Source organism: Tetrao urogallus (assembly GCF_951394365.1).
Source record: "Tetrao urogallus genome assembly, chromosome: 6".
NCBI classification, from domain to species: Eukaryota; Metazoa; Chordata; class Aves; order Galliformes; family Phasianidae; genus Tetrao; species Tetrao urogallus.
Genome location: NC_136819.1, coordinates 57,904,460 through 57,917,231, shown reverse-complemented (window position 1 = coordinate 57,917,231; position 12,772 = coordinate 57,904,460). Strand labels below are relative to the sequence as shown.

Sequence of the window (12,772 nt, the reverse complement as noted above, 5' to 3'; positions counted from 1 at the left end):
GCAGCCTCCTCTGATCTAAGAGTCTTTTAGTCTGGTGCCACGCTCTGCTGTTTCCTTGCTTTGCTGTTACTATAATAAATAAAGCCTTGATGAGAGAACTCAGCTTTGCAGGATAGAAGTTCTTTGTGGTCTTACAGAACTCAAAGGTGAAGCTCCCTTAACGTTTCAGTGACAGCAGATTTCCTATTGAAATGGGCCACTTTTCCCCACTCTGCAAAGTCCTGTAGCTTCCTATTTAAAAAATATTGTAACTGTCTTTAGGGTGCTTCCTTCTGCTTCCAGGAGATGAAACTTAATCTGTAGTACTTTTCTTAGGTAGAAATGCTTATTCAAAAATGCCAATCTCAGTTATGATAGGAATGGATTTTCTTCTTCCCAGACGTCCTCATTGAGAAGTTCCTTAAAATAACTGTTATGGAATCATATTTGGGAAATAATACCAATTTCTGATTAAGAGAAGAAATAATCTTGCAATGCTAACACAGAATGTACATTACTGCTTGTATTTGAGCACTCCTTTATCATAACAGGGCAGTGCAGCCTTCTGAACTCGTCGGTAGCGTTTGGACTAAAGAAGATAAGGAAATTAACTCCCCAAACCTATTGAAAATGATCCGCCATACTACAAACCTTACTCTGTGGTTTGAAAAGTAAGTACAGAGGTGATGATGTCAGTGTGGTGGCGTGAACTCCATCTGAAATTGAGAAACTTTCTTTTCTGATGTGAACTGTGCTGCCTCGAATCTTGAGATGGCAGCAGAGTACCACAGTAGATTTGGGTTTTGGTTCAGGAGTACGTGCCATGTCAGTCCCAGAGACTCACTGCTCCCTGCAGCAGATGATATTTCTCCAGTAATGTCTGCTTAGTCAACACGTGCCCTGTCTGTATTTCTTACAGTACATCAGAAAGCACTGAGGGCAGTGCTGGACTCAGCACCACTTCTGTACATCCCTGCTGAGAGCACTGTTGTGTCTGTTGCTTCACCTTCTCTTTCTCCCTCCTCACATCAGATCCTTCTTAGGACGTGGCCATGTCACAGTAGGAGTGCACAGTAGTGCACACCTAACCTTGTGAATTTAATACACCATTGTAGATTCTGCAGGTTGAGTGAGTCACCCTATTTACCCTGGATCTTGCTTGAGTTTTGCTCTATTTTTATGGTATGAGCCAAAGTCTTTCTTGGCGTTTCAACCTGAGCATATACAAGATGTGATTACATAAATTAGTGCTTGAGATCCTTGAGAGTGTGCCAAAATGTGCCTGCTGGATGTACTACAGAGTTCTGACATGGAATTCTTCAGTGAAGTAGCTAGCAGAATGTCAGGCTGTATTTATTGGTGTTTCTCAAGCGACTTCTTTCGATTTAGGTGCATAGTGGAAACTGAGAACTTTGAAGAGCGAGTGGCTGTGCTGAGCAGGATTATAGAAATCCTGCAAGTGTTTCAAGATCTGAACAATTTCAATGGTGTTTTGGAGATAGTCAGTGCAATGAACTCCGTGTCGGTGTACAGGCTGGATCACACATTCGAGGTAAGTTCTGGGATCCAGGAGTGCACCAGACAGACTTCCTAAGTGAAATCCAAATCACTGTTGCTTTCTTAGAAGACAGTAAGTTACAAGACTAAGAGCTATGAGAAGTATGAGATGGGCTGGATGTCTCAAAGGATTTGTAAGGGGAAATGGAGCTTTTCAGCAGCTGTCGTCTTGTGCTGAGCTCAAAAAGGGGAAGCACCGTGGCCTTGATTGTTTATTAACTTGTCTGAAACAAAGCTGATGCTTCAGGCTGCTGTTTTATGAGTCTGAAAGAGGAGGATCCCAAGGCTGAGAACCCTGACCTGGAGCACTTGAACTGCAGCACCTGGTGCCTGTGCAAGGATAGAAGGGCAGGGAGAAGGAATCTGTAACTCAGCTTGCAGTTATCTCAAATACTTCTCTTGGATGAGAGTCTAAGACAACTCTGATTGTCAGAGGCAGAAAGAAATGATTGCTGGATGGTTTATATGAACAGCAGAAAGAGACTGCTGCGCTGGCAGTGACTCCTTATTGCACTTGACAAGAAAAAGGAGTGCCCTGGATTTGGCAGCAAAGCTTCCATTGACTAAAATAGAAAAAGAAGCATTAATGCGATGCTTTGAGTTTCGTAACTATTTGAAAGGCCACACAGAGCCTGTAAATTCAATTCAAAATCAAATGTTTGGTTTTTATTGCATTAAAGGACTGGGGTTATGCTTCTGAATAAGTTTTGTTAAGAGAGCTACATCATGACTTTGGTTCTTTCCTGACCGCATAGCTGCTTTGTTTTTTCTCTTTGACAACTAAGGCACTACAGGAAAGGAAAAAGAGAGTTTTGGATGAGGCAGTAGAACTAAGTCAAGATCACTTCAAAAAATACCTAGCTAAACTCAAGTCAATCAATCCACCCTGCGTGCCTTTCTTTGGTAAGTAACACCAGAACAGGCTCAATGTACTGCCTGCCTTAAACTGGGCTTGATACAGATGTGTTAGCTTTTCTCCAAGTTAAAGGTTGTGTTCTGCTCTAAAACCCCTTTAATACAGCCAAATCCTAGTTTGACTTGATAGATCTGTAATATTCTTAGGCTTAGTGCCTTTGTGTAGAAGTTAATTTAGTGATACAGATTACTGGTGCTGTTGGTATGGCTGTTACTTCATTTTAGTACTGCTTCTGCATTGGTGATGTGACCTGAATGTTTCATCTCCATAACACGAGATCCTGAATTCAGGAAAAGCATCCTATTTAAATAATACCTTGTTCCTATGTAAAAGGCAAACTTAATTCATTCCTGACAGCTAATAAACTGTTGGAGTGTTAAAGGGAATGATCTGCTTATGCTCAGGTTCTATTTTTTTAATCTTTCATTCGTTGTAAAGAATGAAATCAGCTGTTTGAATGCAAATGAACTTTCAAAACCGTCTCTCCTTTTCTCAGGAATATACCTAACAAATATTTTGAAGACAGAAGAAGGGAATCCTGACTTCCTTAAGAGACAAGGGAAAGAATTAATTAATTTCAGTAAGAGGAGAAAAGTGGCTGAAATTACAGGAGAAATTCAGCAGTATCAAAACCAGCCTTACTGTTTACGGATAGAGCCAGAAATTCGGGTAATCAAAACTTAAACATTTTGTTTGGGGAATAAGAGAAGGAAAGGAATGTGCACAACAGAAAATGGTCAGCTGCTCTTCTGGCACCAGACCTGATCTTGGGTCAGCAGTGACCATCGGGGGAGGGAGGGAGGGAATGGTGGCTGGTTGGAAGCAGCACGTGGCAGAAGTACCACAGCAGAAGCCCAACCAGAGCTATGGGGTCTGCTTGTTTGGGTTCCATGTTCTGGGTCTTGTTCATCTCCTTGTTCTGCAGCCCGGTAGTGGTGAGATTTCTGAGCAATAAAGCAGTGCATGAGATACAGTGACTAAGCAGCAGAAGAAAAATTGCTTCCCTCTAATCTATAATGCTGTGTATGTGCCTGGGGCACTGAGTCCTTCAGGGGTTCTGCAGTGAAGCTGCTGAGCAGAGCCTGCTGACCTGTGGAATGGCAGAGACGTGAATGAGCAGCCTCATTCAGTGAGGGAAGCTAGTCAATGCAGGGGTGTACCAGAGTCAGCCAGCACTGCCTGCGGAAACGAGGAAGGATGCTGGAGAGATTACTTATGAGACAGAGACCTCATGTATCCTGGGTATTTGAAGGAATTTAAGGGAAGACGATGGAACAAGAAGGCAGGTGTTTGTCTATAGAGGTAATAATGATTTAAAAGAACAGCTTTATGTACCAGCAGTTCTTGCTGAGTGCACAGCTAATGGTAACCTTTCCAGTAAACAATCCTGTGGGTAGCTCTCTTGGTTTGTGAACAGCATCAGTCAGGAAGCAACAAAAAGCTTGGTTACTTTGCCTGAAGAATTACACGGGCAATAATACTGTTGTTTAAAAAGCTACTTGCATCCTGTGTTGAATCATTGTAGACATTTCTGGGAAGGATTTTGGAGATGCCAGCATTCTTAAATCAAGAAGCAAATTACACCTGAGGGATGGCAGCATTTGTGCCAGAGGTGCCCCTCACTCCCAGGGACTCGGCTGCATCAGGTGCAGGGGGCTGGGTGCTGCACTGTGCCCTCGGTGCTGTGCTCTGCCTCTGACTTTCTGCTTTTGTCCTTTGTGCCTTCCTGGCCTTTGGAATTAACTGATGACATCTGAAATACCCCTTAAAAACATCCCGTGGCTTTCAGTGCCGTGTGATCTGCGTTCTGCTCCTTCCCAGATCTGTGCTGTTAAGTGAAGGGAAGCACGCAGCGTATGCTGCAGCAGTGCTCTGCTGGACATGGTCAACTAGTAACAAGATATTGGCAAACAGTTTACAAAAACCTTCATTTTACAATTCCATTGCCTGCTTGTTGAAATCAGGGCCTTCATTCGCACTGGGGCGCTTACCAGGAGTTGTGTAGTGAAGAGCTAGATTTGTATTTCATTCAAATCCTCTCTGTGTTTATTTTAAAGAAAATATTATTGATGCTTGTTTCGTTTAGAAATTCTTTGAAAATCTCAATCCTATGGGGAAGATACCTGAAAAAGAGTTTACAGATTATCTGTTCAACAAGTCGTTAGAAATTGAACCTCGAAACTGCAAGCAACCTCCTAGATTTGTAAGTCTTGTGCTGTACGTTGCATAGCTGAAATTCACCAGGCTCTGTGAGAAAAGAGAGCTTTTATAACCCGTAAATACTGATATAAGCCATATCAGTTCCTTCTGGAATTCTGTGGTGGATAATGAGGTGGATCTCCAGCAAAACTTGAGTGTTCTTCTAAATCTGGGTGTTTCTTGTTACTAAAAGATGCTGCTTTCAGCTTATCTCAGAGCAAACGTTTCTTTTTCCCCCAATCTAATGATACCACTTTACACCTGAGTATCTTACCTTCCAGTCATGTGATGGAATGCACAATAACATTTCTCAGTAACCTCATAAAACATTAATTTCAGTTGTTTGTTGGTTTTATATATATTTTTTTTTCTTTAGTTAAAACTCAGTTGCTGTTTTTCATTTGCCTTGATTTTTACACATTGTACACTTGAGTTGCTGGAGTCTTCTGTCATTGTTGAGAGCACTATCAATCACTATAGCAATCTCCTGCTAGGGGAGTGACTAAAATGATATTGTGTAAATATGGCAAGAAACCACAGAAATTACTGTTGCAAAAATGCTGCCTACAGTAATTTCTCTTTTTCTTGTTTCTCGTGGCTTTTTTTTTTCTCCTTAAAGTAGGTATCCGTGCTGCTGCCTCACTTATCTGACCATGAATTCTTTACAGTTCGTGTTTTCCAAACCAGACGTTGTTATGGGAATTTCAGGGAGGCCCAGTTCTGGGTGCAGTAATCCTGCACAGGAGCACAGTGCTCATCCAGCTCCAACCCCTGCTGTGTGCAGGTCGCCAACCAGCAGCCCAGGCTGCCCAGAGCCACATCCAGCCTGGCCTTGAATGCCTGCAGGGATGGGGCATCCACAGCCTCCTTGGGCAACCTGTGCCAGTGCCTCACCACCCTCTGGCTGAAAAACTTCCTCCTCACATCCAACCCAAACCTCCCCTGTCTCACTTTAAAACCATTCCCCTTGTCCCATCACCACCCACCCTCACACACAGCCGTTCCCCTCCTGTTTATCCGCTCCCTTCAAGCACTGAAGGCCACAATGTGGTCTCCTCACAGCCTTTTCTTCTCCAAGCTAACAAGCCCAGTTCCCTCAACCTTTCCTCACAGCAGAGCTGCTCCAGCCCTCTGACCATCAAACGGGAGTGGAGCTGTATGTACCACCATAGGGTGGGAACGTGGTTCATCTTCAGAGGATCAGCTTTGTGTTACACCTGAGTCTCATGAGCTGGGTTCACTCACACCAGCCACGTGTGTAAGAATGTCAGGCTGACTCAGCTGAGTGCCCATACAGCATGTGTCACAGCATACAGCTGTGCTGTAAGCTGACAGCACGTCCATGGGGCTGTTCTTTGAAGCTCTCTTGCAAGTTGCTGAGATGCTTGACATGACCCTCCCAAGACTGACTCTCTTCCCTGCGTTTTGTCCTGATTGATGAGCGTGTAAAACTTGAATTCTCATTCTTCCCAGATGTGAAAAGATGTAATAAGCTGGGAAAAAAAGAATTTTTTTCAGCTCCATCCATACCTTTTCAGTAAACTCCTCTTATATAGGTAATGACAGTCGGTACCTGGAGACAGCTGTACAAAGGCTGTTTGAGCTGTATGTGATGAGTGCCTTTTAGAATTGCTCATGGGGACTTTGGCAGTGTTACAACCTGAAAAGCCAGCAGTTCTAACCAGCTTTCTTTTCTCCAGCCTAGGAAAACAACGTACCCACTGAAGTCTCCTGGGATAAGGCCCAATGCTGGCAGGCACGGCTCCACCTCTGGCACCTTGAGAAGTCACCCACTGCCACTTGAAAAGGAGCCGAGTAAGATAAGTTTCAGTCGAATCACTGAGGCGGAGCACGAGTCAGCAGTGTCTGCACCAACCTCTCCCAACACACCTTCCACTCCCCCAGTGTCTGCTTCGTCTGAGTTCAGCGTATTTTTAGACATTGATCTCAACAGTTCTTATGGTAAATGTGCAATAGATTCTAATAATTGTTGTTGCTGTGCTGCGGGGTTCCAAAATGTATTGGTGTATTATAGCAAAATGTGGTCGTGAGCTCTGAAGTTCTTGCATTGGTGTCGCACGTCCTGCAGCTTGGAAATGCCTGCTGTAAGCAATTAATTAACAAGTGATATTTCTGGTCCTTTAGCCTACCAGAGCTGAGGCAATCTGTTTTGGGAAATGTCCCCGTGTGGCACTGCATGCAGGGACTGCATCAGTGCAGCATCTGCACAGAGAGACTTGGCGCTTAAAGTCTTTGCTTCAGGAATGTTTTTCATTGAAAACTTAATTAGCGTTAGCAGTAGATAAAACTTGGAGAATCTGGTTATCTTTGAGGTCATTGCAAGCATGCTTTATGTGCTGTCTGCAGCTGTTGTCTGGAAAGTCTGTAATCCATTTCTCATTAACAGGTAGCAACAGCATCTTCGCTCCCGTCAGTTTGCCTCAGTCAAGTAAGTGCTGTAACTCCATTTAAAACATTTTGTTTAACTCTGCTTTTCCTGCTTCAGGAGAGCTGGGTAGTAATTAATCAGTCTCAGAAATCTGGGGTGAAGATACGGATTGTGTCCATTAAATAGAGTTCTGAAAGGGTTTTGTACAGGCTTTCGACCAGCCATCCAGTGAAGCAGTCTGTGAAGTCGAAGATCTGTCTGATCTGTTTATTTTCCCCAGGCCTCTAGTTGGCATTGCTTTTCTTTTGAGTGTCCTTGATGGTTACTGCATAGTGGTAAAAATGAAGCAGCCTGATAGTTTAGCATTGCCACTCAGTGAAAACAATTGCTCTGCTGCTAAGGACTGAAGAGAAAGCCTGTACTCATCTGTGTTTGAGCTTCTCCTTACTCCCTTATTGCACAGACATAGATACTTTTTCATAACAAGTGTTCAAACTGGGCACGGTGTCCTAACGTGTTGGTACAGAATTCTGTGCACTTCTGAGACAAAAAGCAAAGGAGTGATGAAACTCACAGGCAGGTTGGGGGATGGTTTCTGTTTTTTAACTTTGAGGATTTTTTCCTCAGAAGAAGGATTGGAAAGATCCTAAAATGCTGTGAGAGTTAGCATCTGTTTATTTACACTCTCCTGCTTTAGGAACTCTGAACAAAGCCTCTAAGCTTCCAAATCTGAATGTGTACCCATAGAGCCAAAGGGAACAAACCTTCCACTGCAAAGTGTGACTTAGCCATGTGACCAGCTCTGCAAGGGTGATAAACAGGCACATTCTGCAACGAGGAACACATTGCAGAGAAAGTTGACCAAGCGTTGATTTCATTCTCTTCATTTTTGTATCTTTTAGCATTAACTGTTAACTGCAGGTGCTTATCTTTGATATCAGAAATGGGAGACCACTTTGTGAGCAGTGTATCTGATTAAAGAACCAAGTGAGAGTTTCATGCTACTTGAGTTAATGGTTCATGTTGCTGCTGAGCACAAAGATCTGCTTGTTTGAGTTGCATCTGGGCTGGTTTAATATTCTTGAGTACGTTCCTGTTACACAAGCACTGAAATACCAGCTTTTCTCTCTCCAGAGACTTTCTTCAGCTCATGGGGTAGCTTTCCTAAGCTAAGTGATGAGCCTCAAAACCCTCCTCCGCTTCCTCCTCGAAAAAAGATGGATCAGGATGTTTCTAATGCCAAGGTATTGTCCTGTATTGAGTAGCTTTGACGACAAAGCACTGAACATCTCGTCAGGCAAGACTCTGTTGGTCTTTTAGACGTTTGGCACCTTTCAAAAGCAGTGCTCCAGTTATTCTTTTTGAAGTTTCAAGTTCCTGGTGTTCAAATGCAGCTAGCTGCTTCAGGAACATGCCAGTTGTAATCAGATCCAAGATATGGCTGGGCCGTTATCACATATTTAACAGCACCAATAGCAGACATCAAGAAAATTCCATCCCTTTCAGAAAATCATACTCAGAGAATCACAGCAGAGCTGGATGGGAAGGGACCCTGAACTGCCCCCTCACAGCCCCCCAGCTCAGGCTGCCCAGAGCCCATCCACAGCTTCAAGCATCTCAGGGATGGGGCACCCACAGCTCTGTTGCAGTGCCAGGGCCTCACAGCCCTCTGGCTGAAGACTTTCCCCATAACACCTAACCCAAATTTCTCCTCTTGTAGTCTAAAGCCATTCCTCCTTGTCCTGTCACAATCTGCCCATGTAAAAAGTCACTCCCCCTCCTGTTTGTACGCTCCTTTGAAGTGCTGGAAGACCAAAATGAAGTCTGCCTGGAGCATTCTCCAAAAGTAGTTTTTACCTGCAAATCTGTGTTTCTTAGAATTGTTGAGTCGTAGAACGGCCTGGGTTGCACAGGAGCACAGTGCTCATCCAGCTCCAACCCCCTGCTGTGTGCAGGTCGCCAACCAGCAGCCCAGGCTGCCCAGAGCCACATCCAGCCTGGCCTTGAATGCCTGCAGGGATGGGGCATCCACAGCCTCCTTGGGCAACCTGTGCCAGTGCCTCACCACCCTCTGGCTGAAAAACTTCCTCCTCATATCCAACCCAAACCTCCCCTGTCTCACTTTAAAACCTTCCCCTCGTCCTATCAGCCATTACAGTGTCTCTTTCTCTGTAACACTGCAGGGAAGCCTGAAATCAGATGATGATCCTCCAGCGATTCCACCTCGGCAGCCGCCACCTCCAAAGCTGCAGCCTCGTGCTCCTGCTTACAGCCCCTTTGAGCAGCCTCTGCACAGCCCTCCTCCTCCTCCCCCTCGGGACCCTCTCCCCGACACTCCACCTCCGGTTCCTCACCGGCCTCCCGAACACTTTATCAACTGCCCTCTAAACCTGCAGCCGCCGCCGTTGGGCCGCATGCACAGAGATCCCGACTGGTTCCGGGAGGCCGGCCCAGGCCCCAGCTCTCCTGGCACTCCTCCCAGCACTCCCTCTCCACGGCTGCTGCGTCGCTGCTGCGTGATGGGCGCCGCTCACAACAGCCCTGGCCACCCGCCTGCGCCCCCCGTCCCACCCAGGCAGAATTCGAGCCCTCAGCTCCCGAAGCTGCCGCCAAAGACTTACAAAAGGGAGCTCTCCCACCCCCCTTTGCACAGACTGTCTTTGCTGGAAAATGCAGAAGCTCCTCAATGACCTTCGCCATGGTAGTCATTGACACTGGAATAGTCTTTGTAAAGTTCCTTTTTTTATTTATTCAGAAAGGCAGTGTATTTTAGTACTTTCGCAAATTGTGCTCTTAAAGTGCTGCTGATCAAACAAACAAAAAATAGCTTAAATTGGGGACAGAACCCAACAAAACTACACAGTCTGGCCTGCGTCTGTTGGACAGCGTTGCCCTCAGGTGAGCAGCAGCATTGCCTTCTTTCACACCCTCAGTGCCGACAGTTATGCCAGTATACAAAGATACCTTTTGCACTGTAAACGACACTAATTGAGTTGAAACTGACATCATTTGATTGCACTGAGCCAAAAAAAGAAAAAAGGTGCGTCTGTGGAATCTTCTGATTTGAGCACTAATGGCCTTTTTTTTGTTCTTTTTTGGAAAGAACCATGGGATGATTACACGAGGTGAGGATACACACAGTGTTACTGATCTCAGCCTCCGGCCACCTGCCTTCTAACTTTGGGCTTGGAGGTTTGTGAGTGACAGCTGCTGTTCCCCAATGTTGTAATGCGTGTTGATTTGCTGCTGAAGACAAAGAGAAATGGAGTGAAATCTCACAGGTGATACCAAAATATCCAGTTGGTGTTGACTGATGAACAAGGACTGCCTGTCTCCCATACTGGAAAGCACCCCTCTACGTACTTAGCATGCATCTTGTTCAGATGTGCCTTTTTGTTTCGGTAGGTGAAGATGTCTTAAGCTAAAGAGTTGTTCTGCTCTTCTGGAGAACAAAGCTATACACCGTGTATGTACAGTTGTTCATATTGTATATTTACAGTAGTGCTGATAACCTGTACAAAAGGAAGTGAAACGAGGCCTAGAACAGCTTGCTGCTCGCCATCTCATGCGGCCAGAAGGATTCCTCTGGCTTAGGAACAGTCTTGCCTTCCAAACCTAATAACTTCCTTCAGATTTCACCTAACTTAATCATGAATCCGTTTTGGAAATTGGTAGCATTTAAACCAGCAAACATTTAAAGCTTTATTAAACTTTTTAAACTGACAAGTGAATGGAACTTTTCTTTACCAGTCGGACTACTGGTGTGAACTGGTGTGAGAGCGAGTCTGTTTTACCGGTAGTAGTGTAGCAGCATTTATACAGTGGCCAGAAGCCACATTTTATTTACTGGTCTGTGGCCTTTTACTGTGCTTTGTATCAGAGTTCTTAACAAGATTAATAAATCACCCCAGTCTTAATTTTCAAGAGCCCGAGCGGTGCGTGTTCCTTCTGAGGATGTGGTTGGGACTCAGCGAGTTGCTGGTGATGCAGAACGCCCCGATTTTCTGCACTGCTCTTTCAGATTTTATCGTCTTTTGGGAAGGTGCATCTTGCAGTTTCTCTCTCTTGGACTCTGCTCTGCCTGTGCCTTCTGTGCTGCAGGGAGGGGTTGGATCTCACGGAGGAGTCGCTGGTGGTGCGTGCAGGAAATGGATGATGCTTCGGTTCCGGTTGTTACAGAACACAGATCAAACCTCTTCTGTAGTGTCAGTTTGGGCAGAACCACAGCTGTCCGGTGGTGCAGCTCTGCCCAGTGCAGTGCTCCCCTGCTGAGCACAGCAGTGGCAGCTGTTGGCTTTTGCAGTTCTGGAGATCTGCCCAGTGAGCTGACCAGGGAGAATGTGCTCATTTATTTGTGTTAACTCTCTGCAGCCCTCACCAGCATCTACTGTGAACAGATGAGTAATGTCCTTCTCAAACCTCAACACTGTTTGTTGCTGGCGGTCTGGGGCCTCTTTCAAACTTCAGACTACGTAAACGTCACCTTTTTATACCTTCCCTACAAGTGCTTAGACCAGGTGCACCTTCAATATCCCATATTAAAATGCAGCATAGCTTTATGTTTTGGCCCTGACTCAGCAAACTCCTTCCCATGTTGTCTTAAGCTGAGCATCTGCTGATTAGCAATGGCTTCTGTGCACATCAAAGTACTTCCCTCCGGTGGAAGGGACCCCCAAAGCCCATCCTGACCTTGCTGGGGCTCACCAAAAGCTAAAGCACATTATGGAGGATGTTGTGCAGGATACGCCGTCCAGAACCTTTGTAAAGGTCTGGTTTTGGGTGGAATTCAAGGACGTTTGAATCTGTGGAAGCAGCAGAATACATTCACTGGCTTTGGGCAGCAGTTCTAAATCCCACACTTAGAGCTAACAGAAACAGGCGACTTCCAGTGGGGCCCTGAATGGTTTCACTCATTCACTCAATGGGAAGCTCAGTGATGCAGCTGAAAGAGGGCTTGAGTGCAGGTCGCTGTTGTCCATGAGAGGCACATGGGGGGAGGTGGGCATTCCCACCACAGCTGCTTTCTGCTGTCTGGGGCTGTCTTGGGGAGCAGTGCAGCTGGCACAGGTTCCTGGTGGGCCCTAGGGGACAAAGGAGCTTGCGAGTCCTGTTTGCCAGCAGCAGGTCCCAGTAAGCGTGGTGTTTGCAGCTTGGGCTTAGCAGGCCGTGCACACACGTGAATTGGCTCCAGCAGGATGGGAGGAGAGCACCAAGCTCATCCATCACCTGATGAGCAGGAGTCACAAGGTGGGAGCGCTGCCTGAGGTATCGGCCTGTGCTGGAACGTGGCAGCAAAGCAGCGTTCTCAGCTGCATTTCCCATGCATGAAATCCTGCTCGTACCTTCACAGCGCCAGTGCTGGAACTCACTGGAAGCATATAAATCACAGCGTGTTGCAAAAAAAGCCTTGCTTATGGCTCGCTTACCGCACAATTAAACCCTCTTCCAAGCATAACAGGAGCTGGAAAATGCCAAAAGGAAGGAACGTTCCGAGGCAGGGCAGCAGCAATGCCAGCAGCCCAGGAGCACGGCGGGTACAGAAACACACGTTCCCAAAGCGACTGCTGTGCTGTGGAAGTAGCCAAGGGCAGGCAGATTCCCACCAGTGCGGTTCACCGGAATGCCAAGATAGAGAAGCAAACTGGCATTTCAGCTGCTTTATAATTAGAGGGGTGGATAAAAAGAGCAAAAAAACGCTAGAGGAAGAATGTGAAATTGCTGGGTTTGGAGTT

The 12,772-nt window shown here is 45.8% G+C and overlaps 1 protein-coding gene across 2 annotated transcripts in view; it reads left to right on the top strand.

The window, feature by feature from the left end:
• SOS2 (SOS Ras/Rho guanine nucleotide exchange factor 2) overlaps positions 1–9,730 on the top strand; it is a gene marked incomplete at both ends in the record, with an annotated part of 48,566 nt that extends 38,836 nt beyond the window's left edge. For both annotated transcript variants that reach the window (XM_079536712.1, XM_079536711.1), the window contains 9 exons: positions 531–650; positions 1,369–1,531; positions 2,322–2,439; positions 2,949–3,121; positions 4,539–4,655; positions 6,352–6,613; positions 7,059–7,100; positions 8,175–8,284; positions 9,224–9,730. In XM_079536712.1, the coding sequence (XP_079392838.1) occupies positions 531–650; positions 1,369–1,531; positions 2,322–2,439; positions 2,949–3,121; positions 4,539–4,655; positions 6,352–6,613; positions 7,059–7,100; positions 8,175–8,284; positions 9,224–9,730 (1,612 nt within the window). The remainder of the gene's footprint in view (positions 1–530; positions 651–1,368; positions 1,532–2,321; positions 2,440–2,948; positions 3,122–4,538; positions 4,656–6,351; positions 6,614–7,058; positions 7,101–8,174; positions 8,285–9,223) is intronic.
• Positions 9,731–12,772: the final 3,042 nt, after the last annotated feature.